At 38.4% G+C, this 24,031-nt stretch overlaps 1 protein-coding gene and 1 non-coding gene across 3 annotated transcripts in view; both read right to left on the reverse strand.

Moving 5' to 3' along the window:
- Positions 1 to 24,031, reverse strand: part of RFC1 (replication factor C subunit 1) — a 77,208-nt gene that overhangs the window by 11,447 nt on the left and 41,730 nt on the right. For both annotated transcript variants that reach the window (XM_061421185.1, XM_061421186.1), the window contains 15 exons: positions 23,769 to 24,001; positions 22,785 to 22,862; positions 18,898 to 18,975; positions 17,210 to 17,297; positions 15,589 to 15,860; positions 13,063 to 13,170; positions 9,910 to 10,089; positions 8,648 to 8,752; positions 6,213 to 6,612; positions 4,614 to 4,726; positions 2,734 to 2,848; positions 1,215 to 1,306; positions 892 to 1,029; positions 651 to 746; positions 429 to 527 (listed from right to left, as the gene is read on the reverse strand). In XM_061421185.1, the coding sequence (XP_061277169.1) occupies positions 429 to 527; positions 651 to 746; positions 892 to 1,029; positions 1,215 to 1,306; positions 2,734 to 2,848; positions 4,614 to 4,726; positions 6,213 to 6,612; positions 8,648 to 8,752; positions 9,910 to 10,089; positions 13,063 to 13,170; positions 15,589 to 15,860; positions 17,210 to 17,297; positions 18,898 to 18,975; positions 22,785 to 22,862; positions 23,769 to 24,001 (2,195 nt within the window). The remainder of the gene's footprint in view (positions 1 to 428; positions 528 to 650; positions 747 to 891; positions 1,030 to 1,214; positions 1,307 to 2,733; positions 2,849 to 4,613; positions 4,727 to 6,212; positions 6,613 to 8,647; positions 8,753 to 9,909; positions 10,090 to 13,062; positions 13,171 to 15,588; positions 15,861 to 17,209; positions 17,298 to 18,897; positions 18,976 to 22,784; positions 22,863 to 23,768; positions 24,002 to 24,031) is intronic.
- TRNAH-GUG (transfer RNA histidin (anticodon GUG)) lies at positions 22,189 to 22,260 on the reverse strand. The gene has a single exon. It is a non-coding gene; the product is annotated as a tRNA-His (tRNA).

The raw sequence follows: 24,031 nt of genomic DNA on the forward strand, positions 1-24,031 counted from the left end.
TCTTTTTTGGGTGTTAGTTCTAAAAGGTCTTGTAGGTCTTCATAAAACCATTCAACTTCAGCTTCTTCAGCATTACTGGTTGGGGCATAGACTTGGATTACTGTGATATTGAATGGTTTGCCTTGGAAACGAACAGAGATCATTCTGTCGTTTCTGAGATTGTATCCAAGTACTGCATTTCAGACTCTTTTGTTGACCATGATGGCCACTCCATTTCTTCTGAGGGATTCCTGCCCGCAGTAGATATAATGGTCATCTGAGTTAAATTCACCCACTCCAGTCCATTTCAGTTCTATATCTATTTACTATAAACATCCATAGGTTGTGCAGATGTCTCTATGAACTGTAATAACTATTTCCATTAGATTAATACTGATAGGAGAAGAAATGCTTTGGCTAAGAAAGTAGGAAATGGAAATTCATTTTACCAGTTTGATGTCCTTTTTGGCTCTATGAGAATCAGCCTTGGCCTGGTCATAGGTTAGTGCCTTATTCCGTGCACACCACATATTCAGATTGTGTAAAACCTAAAAGAATCACAAGCAAGATACTATCAAGATAGGAAAACACTGCCACTCCCTGTCCCCAAAACACTAAAGGCATCAGTTGAAAAGAATTGTCAACTGCTATATAACATATATTTAATTTACCTGTCTGATATCTTGATTAGCTCCCAAAATTATTTCATTCATAGCTGGAGGGGGGATCTTTAGACCCTCTTTAAATGCAATAGACATCATAGCACCCTGAAATTGACAAGGGAGAAAGAACCTTCAATGATTTTTTTTAATTCACATAATCAGATATTTTAAAATATTTATCAGGTACTTTAAAAATTGACCCAAAAATATACATGACAGTGTGATGGAGAAAAAAACCCAATTATCATACCTTAATCTGTTCAACCCGAGGTCTTTGAAAACGAAGATCAAAACAATAATGAACCAAAGAGCGAATCTTGGGATGATTTCTATCATTGCACATACAAATAATGGGAATTTTTGTATGTTTTATCAGGCCAATTAATTCCTGAAAAGCAAATTTGCAAAATAAATATAATTTGTTAAAAAAAAGATCACAAAATGTATGTATTTTAGGTTTTAAAACCTCCTCAGCAACATACCTTTATTGCCATAATTATAATTAGCTCTTCAAATTTTTTTTAAAACCTAAAAATTAACAGCACCACTACAGAAATACAGTCCTTTCATTACCTGAATTCCTCCCCTGTCCTCATTGCCAGCCATGCCATCTACTTCATCCATGATGAGAGCATGCCTCGTGCCTACTGAATGGACTGTTCCACCTGACCCATGGTGAGAAGCAATGGGATGGGACAAAAAAAATTTGTTGTTCAAACACTGCTGCTTAAAAAAATACTATATACACATATATATAAATAACATAGGTACATGATACAGAATTCAAAAGGCACAAGAGTAAGCAGTGAAATTCTCTCCCACCTCTGTCCGCTAGGGTATGCAGTTTCTCTCTCTAGAGGCAATGATGTAAACTTACTCAGGGACGTACCCCTTAAGAGATATCCTACACGTTAAAAACGTGTACATAAAAATATACACCTTCAGGACTTCCCTGATGGCCAGTGGTTAAGACTCAGCACTTCCACTGCAGAAGGCATGGGTCTGATCCCTGGTCAGGGAACTATAATCTCACATGTCACATGGCATGGCCAAAAAAATAAAATGGAATTTCTATTTTTAAAATACACACACACACACACACCTTGGTATTCTGTTCCTTATCTGTAGATACAGAACACCTCATTTTTTAAAGGCTGTAATATTCCATTTTACACATATATCAAAAATCAATCACTTTTCATTGATATAATATGAAGATCCTTCAATCTTTTGCTATTATGAATTATATGAAATGAAGATCCCTACATGTATGTATCATTTTGCATATATACAAGTATAACAGTTGCTAAATTCCAGGAATCAGAATTTCTGGGTTAAGGGTATGTATAATTTATTAAATAACTTCAAGTAATGCTGTTAAATTGCTCTCCAGAGTTGTACCAATTTTCATTCCCAATAATCATGCATATGCGTGACATTTCCTGAGCAAATTCTTTTTAACAATCATCTCTACCATTCATTCAGTGACCATGCAAAATACCATAGATTCTAAATATGCAGTACGGTCTGTAATTTGAGCATCCTATTTCCCCATAAACTCTGGCCACACCAGACCACTAGCTACAACCTGAAGCAGTGGCACTTTTATACTGTGTCTCGTCTCCTCCTCTACTGCCTTTGCCTGAAATCATCTCTTCCACCCGCAAACTATTCTCCTCCTCATTCTTCAAGGCCCTTTGAATAAACGTCACCCTTTCATGGTAACTTTCCCCGGTGTCCCAGATGGCCTTCACCTACAGGCCTCTATTTCCTCACTCATCATACTTCGTTAGTTGTTTATTAACTTTCTTCAGAGGATTCACTCTTGAGTCCTCTAAAATCTGCGTAATTATGTCCATATACATATTTTTATCACAGTCTCAGAAACCACTAAGACCTAAAAAAAAAAAAAAGTTAACTAGTGCCTATCAGGGTTATGTCATTCTCTCAATAACCCCAGGATTTAATAAGGTGCTTGGCACACAGTAATGTTCAATCATAGTAATGTTACTGAACGTTGAAATGAACCCATTTTTCTTACATAACTTCCCCCCAACCCCTCTGCCAAAAAAAAAAAAAGAAACCCACATACTTGAATAAAAGCCTTTGATGCTGGTATTATTCAGCGACTCAGCAACAATCTCCTTCAAACTGTTCTTACTCCGAGTGTCACTTGCATTCAGTTCCACATAGCTATATCCCAATTCCTAATCAAAACGTTGGAAAACATTACTATCACAATGCAAATTATTAGCTCTCCGCACAGAAACAAAGCAATTAAGAAAGAGGCTAGAAAAGTCACATAAGTAACCATGCTGCTAAGTCACTTCAGTCATGTCCAACTCTGTGCGACCCCATAGACGGCAGCCCACCAGGCTCCCCCATCCCTGGGATTCTCCAGGCAAGAACACTGGAATGGGTTGCCATTTCCTTCTCAATGCATGAAAGTGAAAAGTGAAAGTGAAGTCACTCAGTTGTGTCCAACTCTTAGCGACCCCATGGACTGCAGCCTACCAGGCCCCTCCATCTATGGGATTTTCCAGGCAAGAGTACTGGAGTGGGCTGCCATTATAATACAATGGACACTAATAGATAATGAGATTAACTATAATATGAATCACAATAAGAGGTTTTTTTTTAATATCATATACATATATAACACAACACATAAATACACACACAAATGTGGTCTTAAAACCTTAACTGCTACATATATCTGGAAGAGCATATCTGACAAGCAATTTTACTAGTTCGCTTCTTAAAGTTCACTTCTTAAAGTCCCCAAAAGAATTAAATATAACTACCCCAAAATTTCAATACCAGATGTAGAATTAAGATATCAAAAAGTACATTAAGATAACAAAAAGTAATCATTGACTCTTCAAGATAAACTATAAATTGTTCTGTGTCAAATTATCCCAATATATAATCTCCCTCTCAAACTGAAAAATCAACTAACTTGGGCTTATTTCCCAAAAGGGATCATTATGTTAAGGCATTATGCAAAACCATTAATTCCACAAAAAAGTAATGGTAATAATAAAGGGGGAAAAAGGCATCATTTTCACAATTGTAAAGACTAGGGAAAACATTTTTTGTTTTTGTTTTTAAATGTTAAATAATAAGAGTAGAAAATACATAGTTATTATAAGAGCTAAAAATTTATGGTCTGGTCTATAATAAAAAATACTAAACAAAAACATCAACCTATGGGACAAAGGGTTGGGAAATCCAGTAATAAATTTAAAGTAAGTTTAAAATCTCTCATTTAATTTTGCTGATACTACTTCATGTATTGTTTCACACCATTCTGATACATCTGGACTCCCCTGGTGACTCAGCGGTAAAGAATCTGCCTGCAATGCAGGAGCCATAGGAGACTTGGGTTCAATCCCTGGGTCAGGAAGATCTCCTGGAGAAGGAAATGGCAACCCACTCCGGTATTCTTGCCTGGAGAATCCCATGGACAGAGGAGCCTGGCGGGCTACAGTCCATGGGGTCACAAGTAGTCGGACATGACTGAAGTGGTTTAGCACGCATTCTGACACATGAGTCCTGGTTTGCTCCAGTGCCTCATGCTCTCACTGTCCAGAGATGTGGCAACCATAGAGACAACAAGAGCAAAGGCAGGACCCCACAGTGGTGAGAGTCAGACTGCCTGGGTCACACTGTGCCACCACCCTCCTCTACAAGTCTGTTTCATTTGTCACCTGACGACGGCAGGAGTACATATATTCGGTACACAGAATTTTTCCTACAGGGGCATATAAGATATCTGTAACAGTCTGTAAGACATATTATCTGTAAGATTATGCACCCAAGGGCTTATTTGCACACGGCCTGGCACACAAGTAAATATCACCTATTATTATAATTACCAATATTTTTAAAAGGGTGAAAATGACAAATAGGCCCAGAACCAAAGCAAACTGCAGAGGTTAGATTTTAGAAAAGTAATGACAGAATACCCACCTGACAAACCAGAGAAGCTGTGGTTGTTTTGCCAACACCAGGAGGACCTGAGAGCAATGCCGCTTTAAAACTGGAGCCATCATCTTTGCCAGCAAATTTACCAAATTTTGCCGCTAGGGAAAAAGAAATTCCAGAATGTTAACCTCTACGACCTAACAGAAATGCAGGAATGACAGGAATAACTGTGCATTAAGTTAGCATCAAGAGCAGTCCTCCAGTTTCACTGAAAATCTGCAAATTTTTTTTTTTTTTTTGCAAAGTTTAAGCAATAGTTTCCGGAGCAGTTAGTGAAATTCTACTCCCTACCTCATCTTCACTCAAATAAAAAAACTTCGAAACAATAATTTTATGAGCCTCCTTTCCTACAAAAACATAGGTCATTGAGCAGACTACCTGGGTTTTGGGAGAACTGCAGGTGACTTAACCCTGTCTGTTTCCTCCTTTGTAAATGAGGGAAACAACAGCGATGTGCCTGGAGGGGAAGCGGTGAGGATGGACAAGCTGAGCACAGAGCCTGGCATGTGTTAATAAATATTAACAAGAATGGCCACAAAAAGAAAGAGTTGAAGATGCTGCATCTGCAACTGTCCTGCCCAGCTCAACTCCTCCCCTTATCATGGGGGCCTGGAACATAATAGGTGCTCAACACGTACACAAGGACTGAGAGAGAGAGACGGTTAAGCCTACCTCAGGCATGGGGAAAGGGACTACAGCTCGCCTGAAGCCTTAAAACCTCTTCTTTAGGCACATAAAGCACTTACACCACATTTTATTTGGTTTTGAAAGAGAAAAGGGGTCAGTTTAAGTTTAACCCTGTATCCTCAAAATTATATTATTTAAATATTATAAATAAAATAAAGTGGCACTGTTGACCAATGTCTAGTGACGACCTCGCTGCAAATAACCCAGCCATCACTCTAGAAATTCACTACGATGCTCACTAAATTTCTCCTTTTTATTTCTCACACAATATCCCCCAGGGTTGTGGCTGGAATTCAAGACTTAACCAGCATTTGTGACTGGAAACTTCAGTTCCAATAATAAATATATATGATGTTCATTTTCCATGCCTAGCAAAAGCAAACATGCTGCTGGGGTTCTCAGGCTGCCTACTCTGCATGCCTCAGCTTTTTACGTGCACCTTTCCCCGAGTCCCTCTGGCCCTCTCGGGGGTCTTGCTCTCACATGTCGCAGACCTTGGGACATGTCCCACCTGACACTCCCCTCCCTTCACCAAGCTAACTCCTTTGAGTTTCCAAGTCTTAGCTTAGCTATCCCTTCCTCTAGGGATGGGAATCCCTGTCCACACTCTTCCAACCCGAGTGCCCTACACTTAACCCTCTAACAGTACTTAGTACAGTACATTTTAAATGCCGGTTTATCTACGTCTCCCTCACTGACTGGAAGATCCTTAACAGGGACTGTGCTGTGTTCACAACAGCACTTTTGGGGTCTAGTATGACACCAAGGCTCAGAGCAGGCTCTTAATAAATGCTTGCTGAGAATCAATAACCAACTATTACACTTCCTAACATATGTGTTCCTGAGCAATGACATGGTGACAGACACACACAAGAATGAATGAAGCTGTAAAATCACCGTGTTTCTTATCTTCGGATGGACTCTTGTGCCAGTTTTGGAGCCAGCGCAGGAGTTTGTTGGCGCAGCTCTGGTCACCTTGCTGTCCAATTATGGTCTTGAGCGAGGTTGGCTTATACTTATCCACCCAGAGCAAACTTTCCACTTTGCTTTCTCTGCTGTCATCAGCCAAATTCCTAGCCCGGCTGTCACCATTTGTCTCCTCAGCCGCCTGCTCCTTGAAGTCCAGGCCTCTCTGAGACACACTTGCTTCCTTTTTTAGTGACTTTATAGAGCTTTCCCTTTTGGGAGTCAGTTTGCACTTTTTAGATTCTGATTCCTTCTTAGTTGGACTACTTTTTCTTTTTCCTTGATCATTTTTTTGGGGTGTTCTTTCCAATTTGGATTTTTCTTTCTTCATCTTAAAAATTGGAGGAAAAAAGAAACCTGATGAGATATACAGAATTTCTATCCTGCTAAATGTACTCTAGAAGGCAAACTGAGGTCCCCAGGTGAGCTACTCAACCTGGGTCTGTCTTCTCACAATGGACTCTGCTATTTGTGGAAATCTCTATGTTCCAAACTTTAAAAAAAAAAAATGAACAACACATCAAAAGCATCCACATGCAATTTTAAAAATGAGAGTTAAAAAAAATGAAAATAGCTTTTTGAAAGCAATTAAGTGTTATAAAATTAGTTTTAAAAAAGGATTAAGAATTTTTGCTTTGTGACTACTTGATATTTTATTCCTCCACAAAAACATTTACATAAATGTTCATAACAGCATTATTATATTTTATATATACAAATATTATAGCCAAAAAGTGGAAACCACCACTTTTGGCCATCAGAGGATGAACAAATAAAACGTGGTATATCCACACAATGAAATACTAATCACCAACAAAATGGAGACCACCACCAATCATGCTTCAATACAGCTGAACTTTGAAAACAAGGTGCTAAGTGAAAAAAGATAAGAAGGCCACATGTTACGTGTTTCGCTTTATACAAAATTTTCAGAGTACAGCAGTGGTTGCCAAGGGGTGGGTATGAAGAGTAACTGATAATGGATCAGAGTTTTTGTGGGAGGTGATGCAACTGTTCTGGAATAGACAGTAGTGACAGTTGCACAATCCTGTGAATATACTAAAAACCACTAACATACATTTTAAAACAGGTGAGTTTTATGATCTATGAAAACTAAAATTAGTGGGAAATCTGACGAAAAGCAAGGTATTAGCATTGTATTAAAGTATCTCCCCAAGATACTTATCAATACAAAAGGGAAAACTGTCACTTCACTAGTGGAAAAACCAGGCAGAAATCATATGAACTAAGTAACAAAGGCTAACACCACCAATAATAAGACATATCAACATCAGGCACAGCTGATATGATGCCCTGAAGGGGACACAGTACCACTTACATGGTCGTCTTGCCCAAAATGTATAACCTCAATCTCACCACGAGAAAAGATCAACAGCCCAAATTGAGAGACAGTCTACAAAAGAAATGACTAGCACTCATCAAATCAAGGTCATAAAAAGACAGAGGAAAGACTTGCAGAACTCTCATAGATCAGAGGAGACTAAGAAGACACAACTCAACGCAGTGTGAGATCCTAAGGACGACAGGGCTAAATGTGAAGTTAACACGTTTAGCATCAATGTTAATCTCCTGGTTTTGAGAACTGCATTATGTTATGTAAGTTGTGAACATTAGGGGACATGGATGATGGGACAATCCAAATCATTCCCCAAGACTTTTCTAACTGGAATAAATTGGAAGACCACTTCACCACTTGGGTGACAGAGCTGGGGACATCAAACTTGGACTGCTGGCAGCCCTGTGTCCCACACATGGACACGTATATAGTGGAAATGAATGCAGCTAACACTAGGAGAAGTAGAGAGACAGAAACCGAAAGAGTACTGAAAGCACTGCAGTCTGTAGACCCAGCAGTCCCCACATCAGATTGCTCAGAGTTTACTTATGTGAGTCAAAACGGTTCCCTTTTTCACTAAAGGTAACATGGGCTTGGTTTCTATCACAACTGAAAAAGTCCCGATACAGTTCTAAAAGCAAATGATTTTATCATGCTGATATGTATGATATAACCTTCAAAGAATTCTTAATCAAGAAGCTCTGCACAGTTTTACTGTAAGAATAAGGAAAATATGGACAGTTTAACCAGTAATTAATAGATATGGGTAGTACAATGTATGGTCCCCTCTTCCTCCTCATACTCCCTTGAGAAAGTTAAAGAAATACATCAATGACAACAGCCAACAGCTGAGTCCACCTACTCAAAAGGAAATAAGGGAAGTTCATTTGCAGCAGGAAGAAAAGTTAATTTTTTAGCCCACAGGCCTGTATTCACCCAAGAAATGTCTCTATGAAACAGGAAAGGTCTATACACCAACAGAAATAAGTCAAGTTCATTTTATACAAACCTCAGCTTCAGCGGCTATTTCATACTTGGACTTCTTGCCTGGCATAGTTCGAATCAGATTCAACAGGCCATCTTCATCAATAATATTTGTTCCCAAGGCTGCTGCCTATTAATTTAAAATGCAAATCACTGAAACCGTTACTTTCTATAAAAAAGAAATATGATTCTCAGGCTTGTCAGAAGGTGAAAAACCACATTTGTAAACTAGGTAACACTGGAATATTTTTTAAAACAGTATGCATGAAAAAGCATCGCTAAAAAGAAAATAACAGAACCTCCTCTAAGAATGGTGGGTTGGCACCCGGGGTATCACACTGCCCCTTTTGTGGACTGCTTTCCCTTTCTCTCTACGCTAAGAAGGTCAAAGCCTCTAAGGCCTAAGTCCAGCTCTTCACACCCTCTGCCAGGCTCGACTGGCTAGCAGACTTCCTCCACCGTCTCCCCTGCTAACAGAACTGCAGTGTGCTTATCTCCAAGGGATGACTTATGACTGGTCTAAGAATCAGAAGAATCTTCATCCTCCCCAAACTCTATCACTCTGAATGGCCACAGGACAGCTCTGGCCAATGAGACTTAAGTGGAATTCTATAAGAGGTATTTCCGGGCAAACTCTTATGGTCAGTTACACCTAGTGTAACATCTTGCCACTGCCCCCTACTTCCTGCCTTGAATGTGAACTTGAGAGCAGCAGCCAGCTTGCCACACAAGGCAACATGCATGAAGACAGAAGTGAAGGACAGAGCTAAGTCCAGCTACATCTCTGAGGGGCTGAACCATCCCCAGCAACTGCCCACCTCTGGAATCCTCATAAGGTAAGGAAATAAGCAGCTATTTGTCAAAACCACAGTTAGTCAGGTATTCTACTATTTGGAACTAAGTATAAAGGAGAGTTTCCACTTAAAAAACTCAAGATGGAGTTCACAGCAGCATATATAGGAATACTTAGGACTAGAAAAAGAGGAAAACTGCTTTTGCTTCTAGAGGAAAACTGCATTTGCTTCTATCTTCAAAAAAAATATTCTGGCTAGAATACTACACTAAGAAAGCCAAGTAAACAGGAACTGTGCCTTCAGCTGGGAAACCAAAATCCAGGGTCAAAGACATACAACACTTCTGTGGAGAAGAAATAACGTGGAGAAGAAATTACTTTCCCATCTTTCCTCCTCTTGCCCTCTGTGTACAGGACACTACTACGCATGGGTGCGTCATGAGCCTGCCAAGGCGAGCAAGCTACTTCCCTGCTGAGAGCACGGCACTACCCACCTTGTCACTCTTGGATTGGCCACTGTCACGACCCATGACCAGATAGTTGGTTTTCTTGCTGACATTTCCTGTCACTTTTCCCCCATAACGCTCAATTAGAGACTTGGCCTCATCTCGTTCAATGGACTCCAGCACTCCTGTGATTACAAACGTAAGGCCTTCCAAGCAATTTTCAGCTCCCTAAAAACCAAAATGTTCAAGCAGAGAGGAAATTACATGGTAGCTTTCCAAAGAAATATTTGGCATCAAAACTGCAGGAAGTTGATTTTTCTCATTTGACATCATAAATAATCTCAGCATGAAAAAATCTGCAGGAAATTTACAGTCAATACGCAGAAACTGAAATTAAATCCTGAGAAATTCTTATGTAGGTTAACATTTAACAAGCTTATAAAACCAGCAACAAAAAAAATGTATGTTCAGTATGGTTAGGAAACCTTATTAAAATTATCCATTCATACTATCCTCACTGTTTAAAAAATATTTAAACCACTAGTTAACTTGTGTAACTTTAAGTAAGCAACCAGATGTAATGCACCTACAGAATATCTTGCTTCTGCTAAAAAAAGTTTCAATTCTGAAAAAAACTACACAGGTTTGAGCTCTTACCCTATCATACCATCTCTTGATTGAAAAGTTAATCTGATAAGACAAAAGACACTCGGCAAAAGAAGGCTAGATGGAAAGACATTTAATCTTAATTGGAACTGTGTACAGGTATAGATTTTTTTTTACTTTCACAATGGTTCAATATGGTATAACCCCAAGCAAAAGGAAAAATATATGTCATTCCAAGTTACTTATTACTTTTGAAAAGAGGATTGAGATCAACATAGACTTAAAACATGCTTGCAAAGAAGCAGCTAAGCAAAATTCAAAGACTGCCCCAATACAAGCTCAATCCTTCACCATCCAGGTGAAGAACTGTTGCTGGGAGGGTAGGGGGAGTGTAGTAAGTCTGTTTGGAGAGAAAAGGTTTGACTAACAACATCTCAAGGTCCCTATGACTCTAGGATTGAAACGACCTTGTGGATCTCCCTACCACGCTCTTTCATTCTCGAACTCTCATTGCAGGACCAGCAAACCACCCAATATTCTCAACCTCTTCTCCAATATTCCATCCATGGCCTTGCTTTCACTGAAACCTGGCCACCCCCTAAGAACACCACTTTGGCTCAAGTCCTCTCAAGCAGAAGCTTTTTTATCTTTCATACAGGAGGCAAGCCTGGTATCTTCCTCCAGCCTCCTACACAGCCCACTAGCCCCTTCTGGCTCATCCTCTGCCTCTTTATTATGGGAACTACACCTCCATCTGTGTTCTGAATCCCCTGCCCTTCTACATTCTCAGAAACCTCATAGTACCTTTGATTATCCTTCTCTTTCTGGGATATCTTCAATCTCTCCCTTTCTGATAGATCAATTCCATGATCAAAAAAAACATGCCTTAAGTATCTGACTCAGTGGTAAAGAACCTGCCTGCCAATTACAGAGATGACAGTTCAATCCCTGGTCTGGGTAGATCCCCTGGAGTAGGGAACAGCAACTGGCTCCAGTGTTCCTGCCTGGGCAATCCCATGGACAGAGGAGCCTGATAGGCTACAGCCCACGGGGTCGCAAAAGAATCAGATGTGACTGAGCAACTGAACAGCAACAAACCTTAAAGACGCTCACATTTTCCCCCTAAAGCCACCTCCCATTATAGCTAGAAGTCCTCTCTCTCCTCTCCCCTTCACAACCAACATCATCTACTTATGCTGCCTCCATTTCATCTCCTCCCACTCACTCTTCAACCCACTTCCACCAGGTTCTGCCTCCATCATTCTATCAAAACTTTTGCTTAGATCACTACGGATCATTCACATTACTGAACGCAATGGACAATTTTCAGTCTTCTCAATGTTTTTTTAAAACTCTCTCCTCCCTTTGCTACTGTGATACCACCTTTACCAGGTTTCTCTCCTCTATCTGGGGCTGCTGCTCCTCCGTCTGTTTCTGTGTTTCACCCTCCTCCACTTCATGAGGAAGCTAGGTCCAAGGTCTCTTCTCATTCTGTCCTTGTTTGCCAGGTGACATCAAGTCCTTCAAACATTTTCTACACGCCAATAATGCCCAATCTTTTGCATCCCATCGTGACTTCTGTTCTGAGCTCCAGTCCTCCTGTCCACTGAATATTCCCACCTGGCTACCTTGCATACATCTAAAGCACAGCATGGTCACAATGAACTCATTATCATCTCCCCAAATCTGCTCTGCCTCCAGCGGCATGAGCATCCACTCACAGATGCTCATGCCAGTAACGAGGAAATCACCCCATGCTCATTCTTTCTCGGTTCCCACTCCCAATTACCACCACATCCTATAGATTTTCCTTTTTCATTGAAGCTACTTCACTTCTCAGCCTGATCACTGCTACTACTCTAGACAAGTCTCTATCATTTCTCACCATCCCTGCTAATTGATCTGCCTGCATTTATTCCCCCCTCCCTCCACTGCACTCTATATTTAGCAGCCAAGAGTGCTCAGCCTGAAATGCAAACCTGGTCATACTGTTCACAACTCCACTTAAGGACCAGATTCCCTAAAAGAATCTCTGCTTTTTCCCTTATGGCACATATCACAATTATAATAATTAAGTACAATGAAGGCAAAAAGCATTAGTCTTGTGACTGCCGTATCCTATATCCTAATTTGTAAAGATGGTGACTAATGTTTTCCTGTTCTTTTTTATTTATTTACTTTTGGCTGTGCTGGGTCTGTTGCTGTGTGGGCTTTTTCTTGTGGTGAGCGGGGGCTACTTTCTACTTGCAGTGTGAGGGCTTCTCACTGCAGTGACTTCTGTTGCAGAGTACTGGCTCTAGGGCACGCAGGCTTTAGCAGCTACAGCACATGGGCTCAGCAGTTGAGGGTTCAGGCTCTAGAGCACAGGCTCAGTAGCTGCAGCGCACGGGCTTAGCTATTCCACGGCACGTGGGATCTTCCTGGACCAGGGGTCGAACCTATGTCTCCTGCTTTGGCAGGCAGATTCTTTACCACTGAGCCACCAGGGAAGCCCTGCTCATTTTTAATTATTAATTCTCTGCTACTGTAGACATAGTGAATACATACATGGACCCATAGACCAGAGGCCTTGAAACACCCTCTCAGTGTTCTTACCTTTGGTATTTCTTTGGAGCCCAGAGCTTTGGGACCTTCTCGATTCAAGTAGCTTCGGTAAGCTTGATAATTAGTGCGTCTCTTTTCAGCCTCATCAGGACTTACAGACTTTGCGGAGACGGAAAGAAAAATGAATAAAGTCATGCAAAATTCTTACAAAATTAAAAATACATATAAAAAAATAAATAAAAATACTTATCAATAAATAAACAGTAAGTCACTTCGGTGCTTGATCCTGATACTAACATTTTCAACCACATAGGTACGTCCCGATCTACACACGCCAGGCTTACACACAGCCCTGTCATAAGCCCTTCTTAAACCCTGCAACTCTCTCTAAAGGCACAAACCTCAGGGTAGACTGAGCATACAAGCCAAGCTGCTAGCCCCAAGCCACAAAACAAAAAGATGTGTTTTATTTCAAAAATTCATGTGAATTTTAAATGCTATTCCATAATATATCATGTGTATTTCAGTGGAAAAATTAATTTTTTCCCAAGTAAACGATCACAGAAGAAAATACACTATTTTAGCCAATGGCTCTGAATACCCTTAATATAACTTATCCCCTGTACTCCTGGGGAAATAGGCACTACAGTCTGAGAATTAACGGCTTTATATAAACACCTGGCTCAAATGAGAAGCGAGCTATACTCCAAAAAGCAGACACATTCTGTATGCCACCACTCTCCCTTCTGGGTCTAATCTCTCCTATTCTGCTTCTCTCAAGGGATCTGACCATGGGTGTCTCTCAGAAAGTACTGGGGAAATCTTTTAAACTGTAATCCCTGGATGCACTCCAAGTTTTTGACCCAGAGATAGGAGGTATAACCAGCATGTGTACATTTGGGGGAAGAACATCTTAGATAATTAAGAACTACTACAAGAATGATCTTTGTCATTTTTTCCACTTCCTAATTTTACATTATTTTTAACTTGTAAGCCACCTCAAAGTCCTCTGAGAGTAGACAAAATGCCACTTTTATACAAACAAATGATTTAATCAACAAAAGAAAATAAGTTGCTTTGGTTTTGAGTTAATTGTGCCATAGGCTATAGGCTAATCCTAGACTCTAATCCTACTTTTTATCAGTGGTTCTCAAATGGTGGTATGCAACCATATCATCTCAGAAGCTTGTTGAAATACACCTGCCCAGACCACATGCCCGAGGAAATCATATTTTTAACTAGTGTCACAGGAAAGTACAATGCATGCCAAAATGGGAAAATCATTTATAATAATTCTGTGAAAAAATAACTGAATTATAAACAAATTATAAAAGAAATCTAAAGCACATTCATTTGTGAAGTCAAAATTATTTGACTGAGATAGACTGAATTTATAAAACCGACTTTCATGTTCCCAAAACTACTTAAGTTCTCTGAGTCATTTCTATTTCAACTTTGAAAAATAAGGTGAATAGCAACAGTATCATTTTTAAATTATTCTGCTTTAATAAAAATAGACAAGCGTCTATAAACTGAACATGTTTAGTGTGTCTGAAGAAAAATATTCATTCTCCAGCTAAGTACTTTGCAAAGAAAAATCTGAGACCAAAAAGTTAATTGTCCCCTTAAGCATATTTATTAGCACTGACCAAAAACAAAAGCATCTAGAAATCATTCAGCATTTCAGTTTTTCACTAAAAAATAATGGTGATGAGCACTTAAAATAGATAATATTCTGCTTTTAACTGCAAGTGCCAAAGAGGCTTGAAGGAACAGTGGCTTCTCTTATGATCCTAATAAGGTGGTTTCAAACTGGAGACTCTAAGAAACAATTCTCAAATATATATGAAAACAAAAAAACTTCTAAAAGTCATTCTGCATTCCTTCACTGTTTATCCCTCTGAAAATGATTTGCTCCTGTTAAACAGGAGCAAAAAGGCATACATTCAGGACAATTCCAAATAAGTTATTTTAATAATAGCCAAAATTTATATAGCATGTATTATGTACCAGGCACTGTTCCAAGCGGTTATACACATTATCTCATTGCATACTATTATTATCCCAATTTTACAAATGAAGAAACCAAAGCAGAGAGAGGGGAAGTAACCAGACCGAGGCCACATATCTGCCCAGTGGCAGGACTATGATCCAAAACTGGCTCCAGAGTCTGTGTTCAGAGCCACAATATTACATTACTTTTTACTGGCCTTAGAGGACCTGAATTCAAAATGACTCTGCCATGCACTCAACCAGATGATCTTGGGAAAGCTACTTAAACCCTTTCAGCCTGTTTTATCATCTTCAAAAGTTGAATAATAAAAGTAAATATCTCTTGTGTGAAGATTAAATGACATATCACCTGTATGAGCACAGTATCTGATACACATTAACCCTCAATACATACGGGCTTATTTAGCTATATTATTAATAATAACCTATATTGTGCAGCAGCATCTTTAAATAAGATAGTATCTTTAAGATACTATAATGCCTTATAAAGTTAGAGACAAAACTTAAAAACAAACCAGATCAACACACAACCCCCTCAATGATACCCTTTTCGAAAATGTCTACCTCTTTTTTAGCTGGAGAACTTTTCATTTTCTTAGGAGTTCTTGTCTCTTTTAACTCAATAACATTTTCTTTTCTTTTTGAGGCCATAGACTCTGTTTCTTTATTAGAACTCTCTTCTTTTTTTTTCAAAAGTGCCAGCTTAGAACTGGCTTTTGGAGAAGTTTCTCCTGTTTTATGAACTGATGACCTGGAACGTTGCTGGGATTGTCTTGAACCTTCACACTTAGTTTGCTTCTTAGGGCTGAAGTTCTTTCTTTCATCTGAAAATTGTTCTGTTTTTATGAGGAAGAAAGAAAGGATTATAAATGTTGTTTTTGCAAAATGATACCCAATATCAAGACTATTTTTTCATTTTTCAACAGAATAATCTTAGTAGGACATGATGTTATATGGTGACTTCATAACATTCACATTAAAATTTTAGTTCTTAAGTTTATACAAAACATTTTTTTAATTAAATATTTGTACATTACTTCTTTGTGTAACCAGTTCAAAATAAGAGATCTGCCTTTTTAACTATAAATTATTCATTAATTGAAATGAAATGGTAAACTACATCTGAGAACATGGACTGTATTCCACAGATAAACTTCAATGATTCAAAATTCACAGAGAAAAGTTACTAATTAGAATATCCTGTCACATAAAAATTCTGCTTGTAATAAAGTCTGAAAGAATCCTGGGATTTCAAGACTAAAATTATATGAACAGATACATTAATACTTATAAGATTAAGCCCAGCTATTAACATCTAACCACTAGCACATGCTTAGATATCTGGACAACTGAAAAAAAACTAAAACCTACAGACAACTAGCAGAAGAGCTTCAGATGACCTGGACGATGACGATTCAACTATATAAGCTTGAAACATCTAGTCTTTTGTCTTCATGTATTGAAGTCCACACACTTGCACTACACTTGGAAATTAACATGAACCCAAACAACAATTACAGAGCAGACAGGCATTCTGTACCAGCTAACAACCACACAGTTTGCCAAGCATCTAAGTAGAACATGCTCCAGTACTATGAAATAATGTCAACCTAAGAATACCAGGCAATTATTATACAGAGTAAAGGAAGTCAGAAAGAGAAAGACAAATACTGTATATTAATTGTATACAATCTAGAAGATGGTACCAATGATCCTATATACAAGGCAGCAAAGGAAACACAAATGTAAAGAAGAGACTTTTGGACTCAGTGGGAGAGGACAAGGGTGGGATGATTTGAGAGAATAGCATTGAAACATACATTACCGTATGTAAAACAAATAACCAGTGCAAGTTTGACATATGAAGCAGAGCACCCAAACCCATCACCATGTGACAGGCACCTGTCACACAGGTGCTCTGTGACAATCTAGAGGGATGGGGTGGAGAGGGAGGTGGGGGGTGCTCCTCAGGATGAAGGAGACACATGTATACCTATGGCTGATTTATACTGATGTATAGCAAAACCATCACAATATTGTAAAGTAATTATCCTCCAATTAAAATAAGTTAATTAAAAAAAAAAGAATACCAGGCAATTATTGAACAAATGTTTAAACAAAAGGTTACATGAAGTTTCTTCTATAAAGATAAATGTTCTGGCTTACTTTGTTCTGCTAGTTTTACCTTTATGAGGATATTTAGGTTTCTCTGCTTTACATAAATTGACTTGTACAGATGAAAATGTCTCTCTTTCTTCTGCATCCTTTTCAGCCTAAGAAAATGTAAAAAAGCGTCAAATGCGACAACAGGAAAACTTTTACCACAAAGTATGTTGTTAAAATCAACCAAAGATTAAGGGTCATCCTCCAAAGTAGCAAAACAATGCAATAAATTTTCATTCATTCTTACACAAAATTTCTGGGGCAGATGAAACATGTTTAATTACTTTCAATTTTACAGATAAGGAAACAGATGAAAGAGTATAAAAACAGACCTAAAAAAAACTATCCCAGTTGTTCCCCACTTGTGACTCTGAAAATGAAAGCCTTGTTTCTGCTGCTTTCATCTCAATTCTCAAACTGTTAGCACATCATGCAGTTAAAAACTAAAATCTAACCCAAAAGACTAACAACAATCTAAAGCTCAAAAGAAAAACAGAGTACTTTCTCAAAAAAGAAAAAAATGTCCATTCTCTCCACTGCTCTTCAAAACTCCATTTTGCAGAAAGGTCACAATTGGGGTGTATGATGCAGTATTTTCAATTTGAATGTCTTTAGATGAAATAATAAGGCTTTTCTAATGACAAAGTCTCCACCATTCCCTATACTGCCTTACAATCTGCCTGCTGTAATATCTCTTAAAACGGTCAGATTGATACTGACAATATTAACAGAGTGTGATTCAACAGAAATAAGGCTAATTTTTGGAGATCAAGTGCTTAAAGAAAAAAACCTTGATGCTTTCAGAGATTCCCCAAAATACTCACTATTTGAGACTGTCCTAATACAGATCTTAAAGTTAGCTAGCTACAAACAACAAATTATGCTTTTAAAAATACAGTAATTAATATTATAGTTATTAAACTTTAGATTCCATTGAAATGTTTATTTATCAGTGTTATTCTCTGAAGAAGTACATAAGAACCTCTCTGGGACAGAAAGCCAAAGTTACAATTTGTTTTTTTGTGAAGAAGGGTTCTGATTAGCTTTGGTCCTATCGATCTTCCTTTAGGAAGAATAAGTTTCTCAATGAGCTTCCCCAAAAACATTTTCATTAACTGAAATAATTTTAAGCATCTCTCTAGAAGACAACAAAAGTTTGTCTAGTCAAGGCTATGGTTTTTCCTGTGGTCATGTATGGATGTGAGAGCTGGACTGTGAAGAAGGCTGGGCACCGAAGAATTGATGCTTTGGAATTGTGGTGTTGGAGAAGACTCTTGAGAGTCCCTTGGACTGCAAGGAGACCCAACCAGTCCATTCTGAAGGAGATCAGCCCTGGGATTTCTTTGGAAGGAATGATGCTAAAGCTGAAACTCCAGTACTTTGGCCACCTCATGCAAAGAGTTGACTCATTGGAAAAGACTCTGATGCTGGCAGGGATTGGGGGCAAGAGGAGAAGGGGACGACAGAGGATGAGATGGCTGGATGACTCGATGGACATGAGTCTGAGTGAACTCCAGGAGTTGGTGATGGCGTGCTGCGATTCATGGGGTCGCAAAGAGTAGGACACGACTGAACGACTGATCTGATCTGATCTGATCTGATAGAAGAGTTATTCATGGTTATACCTCCAAAGCCTAGGATACAAAGGTCTGAAAGGAAACACTGATCTGTATTGTACATTCAGAATGCAAAGAGCCGGTAAAACACTACCTTTTTGGCCTTGGGTTCTTCATCCAACATGGCCAACGTTCTGGCAAACTCTTCATCTTCATGCAGTTGTCTCTCCAGCTATAAAAAGTGTCAACACAGTGAGGTGCTTTTTTTTTCTTTTTATAAATAAAAAGCTTTAAAATGTTCAGTTCGTGATACTTAAAAGAAACTGGAAAAAGATTTTCTAGAAAGTAACTATGACATTTTTTCACTTAGAAGTTAAGTATCACAGGTTTGCTTTGCTAAGCCAAATTAGATTGCAGAACATATTTTGTTAATTTTGCAGGCAAGATAGATGGATCTGAGCATAAAGATCCAAGTCTTTAGCTTTTTCTTAATGGTCCCAATGCAATACTTACAGATCTCTCATTTCTATTTATTCTAAACTCTAAGAAGGGCTCAGAAAAGAATCATTATCCTAACGCAAAAAGCAATAGCCTGGATGGGGACACAAAAAACTAAATAAATCAAGAAAATTATATAGTTCCTTTGCACATGACAGTAAGATACATACAATGCAACTATCACTAATATCATCAAACTTCTATTTTCAATTACTAACTCAACTGTATCTGTTCTTTTTTTTTAACTGAAGTATAGCAGACTTAACAATTTTATACTAGTTTAAGGTATACAACACAGTAGTAATTTCTGTTTTAACTTCTGAAAATTTAAGTCATTATACCAGAAGTTTTCCTAACATGCTAATATAACACACAGACATTCTAGTTACCACGCTGTTATTTCCAAATATTACTATTTTTACTTTGAATTAAATGGAACTCTTCTAGAAGAGAATGTGTGGAAACAGATTATATTTCTCATTATAAATTTATGCTCCTTGATAAAATGGCCTAATACAATACCTTATTCAAACAAAGGAAAGGACCTCAAAACCAATCCAAAAGAAAAGATTTGCAAACTGGTATAAGCCTGGTAAGAACTCAGTAACCAAGTCTCCTCTTGTTTATAAAATGAATTAACTCAAGTTACACAGAACTATGAGCAAGCCAGACAGGCACACATCAGTATGCTCTCTGTTGCCTAGCATTTCTTTACCATAACTGAACTACACATCTAATTTCTAAAACAAACAAACAAACAAACAAACTTCATCATATAAAGTTCCTCCAAACTCTAAACTTCTAGTGGTCCTGCAAGGATGTAAATGTAAAGGTTGAACTTTACATCATTTTTCTAAAATTTCACACTATGTAGTAGTATACTTCTAATAAACAGGATTCTAATTGTTTCAGAAGAAACTTAAATACTTCCATTAGAAATTCATTATTGGTAATTATGGTATTATGTGATCCAAAGTCTTATATTTTAATATAATGTTTATCATAGCAGATAGTGTTTAACATACTGACTTGCACGTTAGATTCTGGGCACACATTCACTAAATGAATAAACAAAAAGGTGAAAGTGAAGGGGAGGGGAGGAAAACAGAAGCTCTTAGAGGGATAATTAAGAAGGACGGCATCAGTCAGTTATTAACACCCTGAAAGTCCTTCATAGACTAATAAATTACCCAAACAAGATTCTGAAAGAATGTGACAGAAATGGGAAAATAGCGGATTGTGATACAAAGCGCCACACCTGGTTTGGAAAGGATAGGGTAAGCCTTCAGCATCTGGGACAGATAAGAAGTCAGGTCCCTAAAACTCACTCCACAGTTTTACCTAGGCCATGTGTGCTACCCTGAGTCATATGGATACCTGTACGTAGTTTATAAAATTCAGTATAGACAGTAAGATGGAAAAAGATTTTGAAAACACAATCTATAAACTGCCAAATCAATAAAACGTGAACAGCAACATACACTGCAGAAGACTGGAATACTGCTCTCTCACAACAACTGCTATCAAGAGCCTCTTCCTTGCCAAGCACTAAAACGGGCGCTAATGTACGATAGCTGTGACATAAACACCCCTGGTACGTAGAGTTTAAAGTCGACATACAGGAAGACATTTAAATAGCAATTTAAGAAGACATTTGAATGTTAACAGTAGGTACAGGGGGTTCAGTAAAGTACACAGAAGGGATTTCTTACATAGTTTAGGGAATATGAGAAAGCGACATTTAAGCTAATAAATAGGAAGAGGGTTCAAACAACAGGCACCAAGGTCTGGAGCCTCTGACAGAGATGAACACTTGTCCTTGAAATAACCTTCTTCACTTGGCTCCCGTAAAATACCAAGCTTTCCTGATTGCTCCACTTCCCTAGCCACTTTGGTAAATCTCCTCTGCTTGATCCTCCTCCTCTTCCTGACCTCTCATTGTTAACAGTGGCCCAGAGCTCAATTCTGACACTTCTTTCCTGTTTACATTCTCTCCATGATCTCATCTAGTTACACTGGTTTTAATACCATTCAAATGCTGCTGATCCCAAATAAGTATCTTCAGCTTAGACCTCTCCCCTGAGCTCCAGATTCCTCTACCAACTACCCACTCTGCATCTCCATCTGGAAGCCTATCAGGCATTTCTGAGCAAAACAGATTTCTTGACTTCCCTGTATCAATGTTCCAGTCTTTATAAATGATAACACCATTCACCTAGTTGCTCAAGCCAAAAAAAACATGGAGTTATCTTTGAATCTTCTCTTTCCCTCATACCTTACATTCAATCTATCAGCAACAACTTGAAGGTTGTATCTTCAAAAAGCACATACAGATTGTGACCACTTCTCACCACCTCTTCCATTACCACCACCCTGGTACAAGCCAACATTGTCTCTTGCCCCCCACCCACTCTAACAGTCTCCAAACTGATCTGATTTTGCCCCACCATGGTTTATTACCTTCACAGCAGCCCAAACAATTTTCTTTTAAGATCCATCAAGTCATGTCATTTCTCTATTCAGTACTCCAATGGCTTCTCATCTCACAGACACTAAAATCCAGACTCCTTTCCATCCCAAGTCCTTCTGGTAGGTACCAAAGACCAGTCATGACTTAACAAGATTTGCTGCTATTTCTTTCAAAGTCATCAAGCTCAAACATTTCTACCTCAGGAGGCTTGCACCTGCTTTTCTCTGTTTAGAGGAAATCTTCCTCCAAGTGGAGGGAAGCTTATCACTTAAATTTATGCCCCAATGTCACTCCCTCAGAGGGGTTTCCCAACCTCTTATTTAAATAACCCCATTGAAAGTGAAAGTGAAGTCGCTCAGTCATGTCAGACTCTTTGTGACCCCATGGACTGTAGCCTACCAGGCTCCTCTGTCCATGGGATTCTCCAGGCAAGAGTACTGGAGTGGGTTGGGTTGCCGTTTCCTTATCCAGGAGATCTTCCCAACCCAGGGATCGAACCCGGGTCTCCCGCATCACAGGCAGACGCTTTACCATCTGAGCCACCAGGGATTGATTGCCCCCAAAAGCAGCTATCCCTTTACTTGTCCTCATAGCATTTATAATGACATTTTTTTTTTTAACTGCAGTAGCCTTAACAACTAGAAGTGTGCCACAGTAAGTGCTCAGTGAACACTTATTAAATGAATGGAACAGGTTTACTACAAACAGTACTCTGAATGAAGGCAGATTTAAGGAATCACTAACATATGCATACTACTTAAGGCCACAGAAGTAGATGAGATTGTCCATAGTGAAAAGAGATATGACCAAGTTAAATTATTTTAATTATACTAAAGGAAGCTTCCATTCAAAGAAATCTAATAATAAATCTTTAAACAATTATCCTCTGCTCTCATCATTTATCTTTTATATAAACTTAGGTTTTCATATAGTTTTAGATCTTAACTTATTTTACACATAACTCTTAGAATGAGACTCAATTCAAAATAAGACTACTCTAATTATCTCCTGAGTAGACTAAATAGTAAGTGACAACTCCAATGATTACGACTATCTAATGAAAATGCCAATACCTCTGCATCTTCATCAAGTTGTAATTGCTTGGCGATGGCTTCATCATTTAATCTGGAATCATCTGCATTTTGTGAAGGCTGTATTTCAAAGAAAATCAAGCAAGAATAGCATTAACCTTAAGTTCAAAATAAGGTGCTTTTTTTTAAACGTAGATGAATAAATATTGGGTTGGCCAACAAGTTCGTTTGGGTTTTCTGTAAAACCGTATGGAAAAACCTGAATGAACTTTTTGGCTAACCCAATACACCAATGAGAGATAAATATAGTCTCAATGCAGCATCAGCCAAAAAATTATGTTCACATCTACTCCATGACCACATTCAATTTCCTAATGAGCAAATATCCTACAGACAGATGATTCTCACGTATTCTATTGAAATATTCAAAAGAAATATCCCCAAAATACTATCTAATGTCTTGACTTCAGAAATAGCCCAACACTGGCAAACCAACAGTGAGAGAGATTACACTGTCTTATGGAGGCACTAGTGAAATCAACACACACACACCACGTGCCAGGTTTCCACGCAGGGAACTACTTTACTTATCTGTATTTCTGTTTCCTAAGTGTCCAAAAAAGATAAATCCAACCATCAGCCTGAAAGGTCAAATGTACAGAATGGGTGGGCTCTATTCTAAGTTACGTATTCATGACCTCACTTGGGAACAATTATGTTGTCCAGTTTTGTCTAGCTGAGGTTAACGGTAAAATTAGTTTACATTCTGAGTATTTAAACACTAAGAATTACAATTTATTCTCATGATTTAAATGATCTTTTCCCACTTTCAAATATTAGAAGCTTCAGTGTGTGATATGCCAATTTCTTCATTCTCCAAAACAGCATCCACACCTTTTACCCATAGGAAAATTATTTTCATCAATAAAATGTTGATCTATTTATAAAATTCACATTTCACCTCTTATTAACAACACTGAACGGGGACAAATCCTGAACATTCTTGCCTGCGTGGAGAACACTCACCTCTTTTCTTCTGCTTGCCACCATCTTCTTATCTGATCTTTGGATGCTTCCAGTTCCAAAATAATCAAGCACTGATGTGGGGGTAAGTTTTATTGGTGACAAAGGCTTATTCTTGGTCTTAGTGTTTTCCTCATTCTTTTTCATGTTTGATGCTCCAAGATAACTATTTGTAGATCCTCCATTTTCTTTTAATTTAGAGGCTGTCTTCTTACACACAAAGTCATCATCTTCATCTTAAACGAAACATAACCAAATGTGGTTTG

The sequence above is a fragment of the Bos javanicus genome, chromosome 6, assembly GCF_032452875.1.
Source record: "Bos javanicus breed banteng chromosome 6, ARS-OSU_banteng_1.0, whole genome shotgun sequence".
In the NCBI taxonomy this organism is placed as follows: Eukaryota; Metazoa; Chordata; class Mammalia; order Artiodactyla; family Bovidae; genus Bos; species Bos javanicus.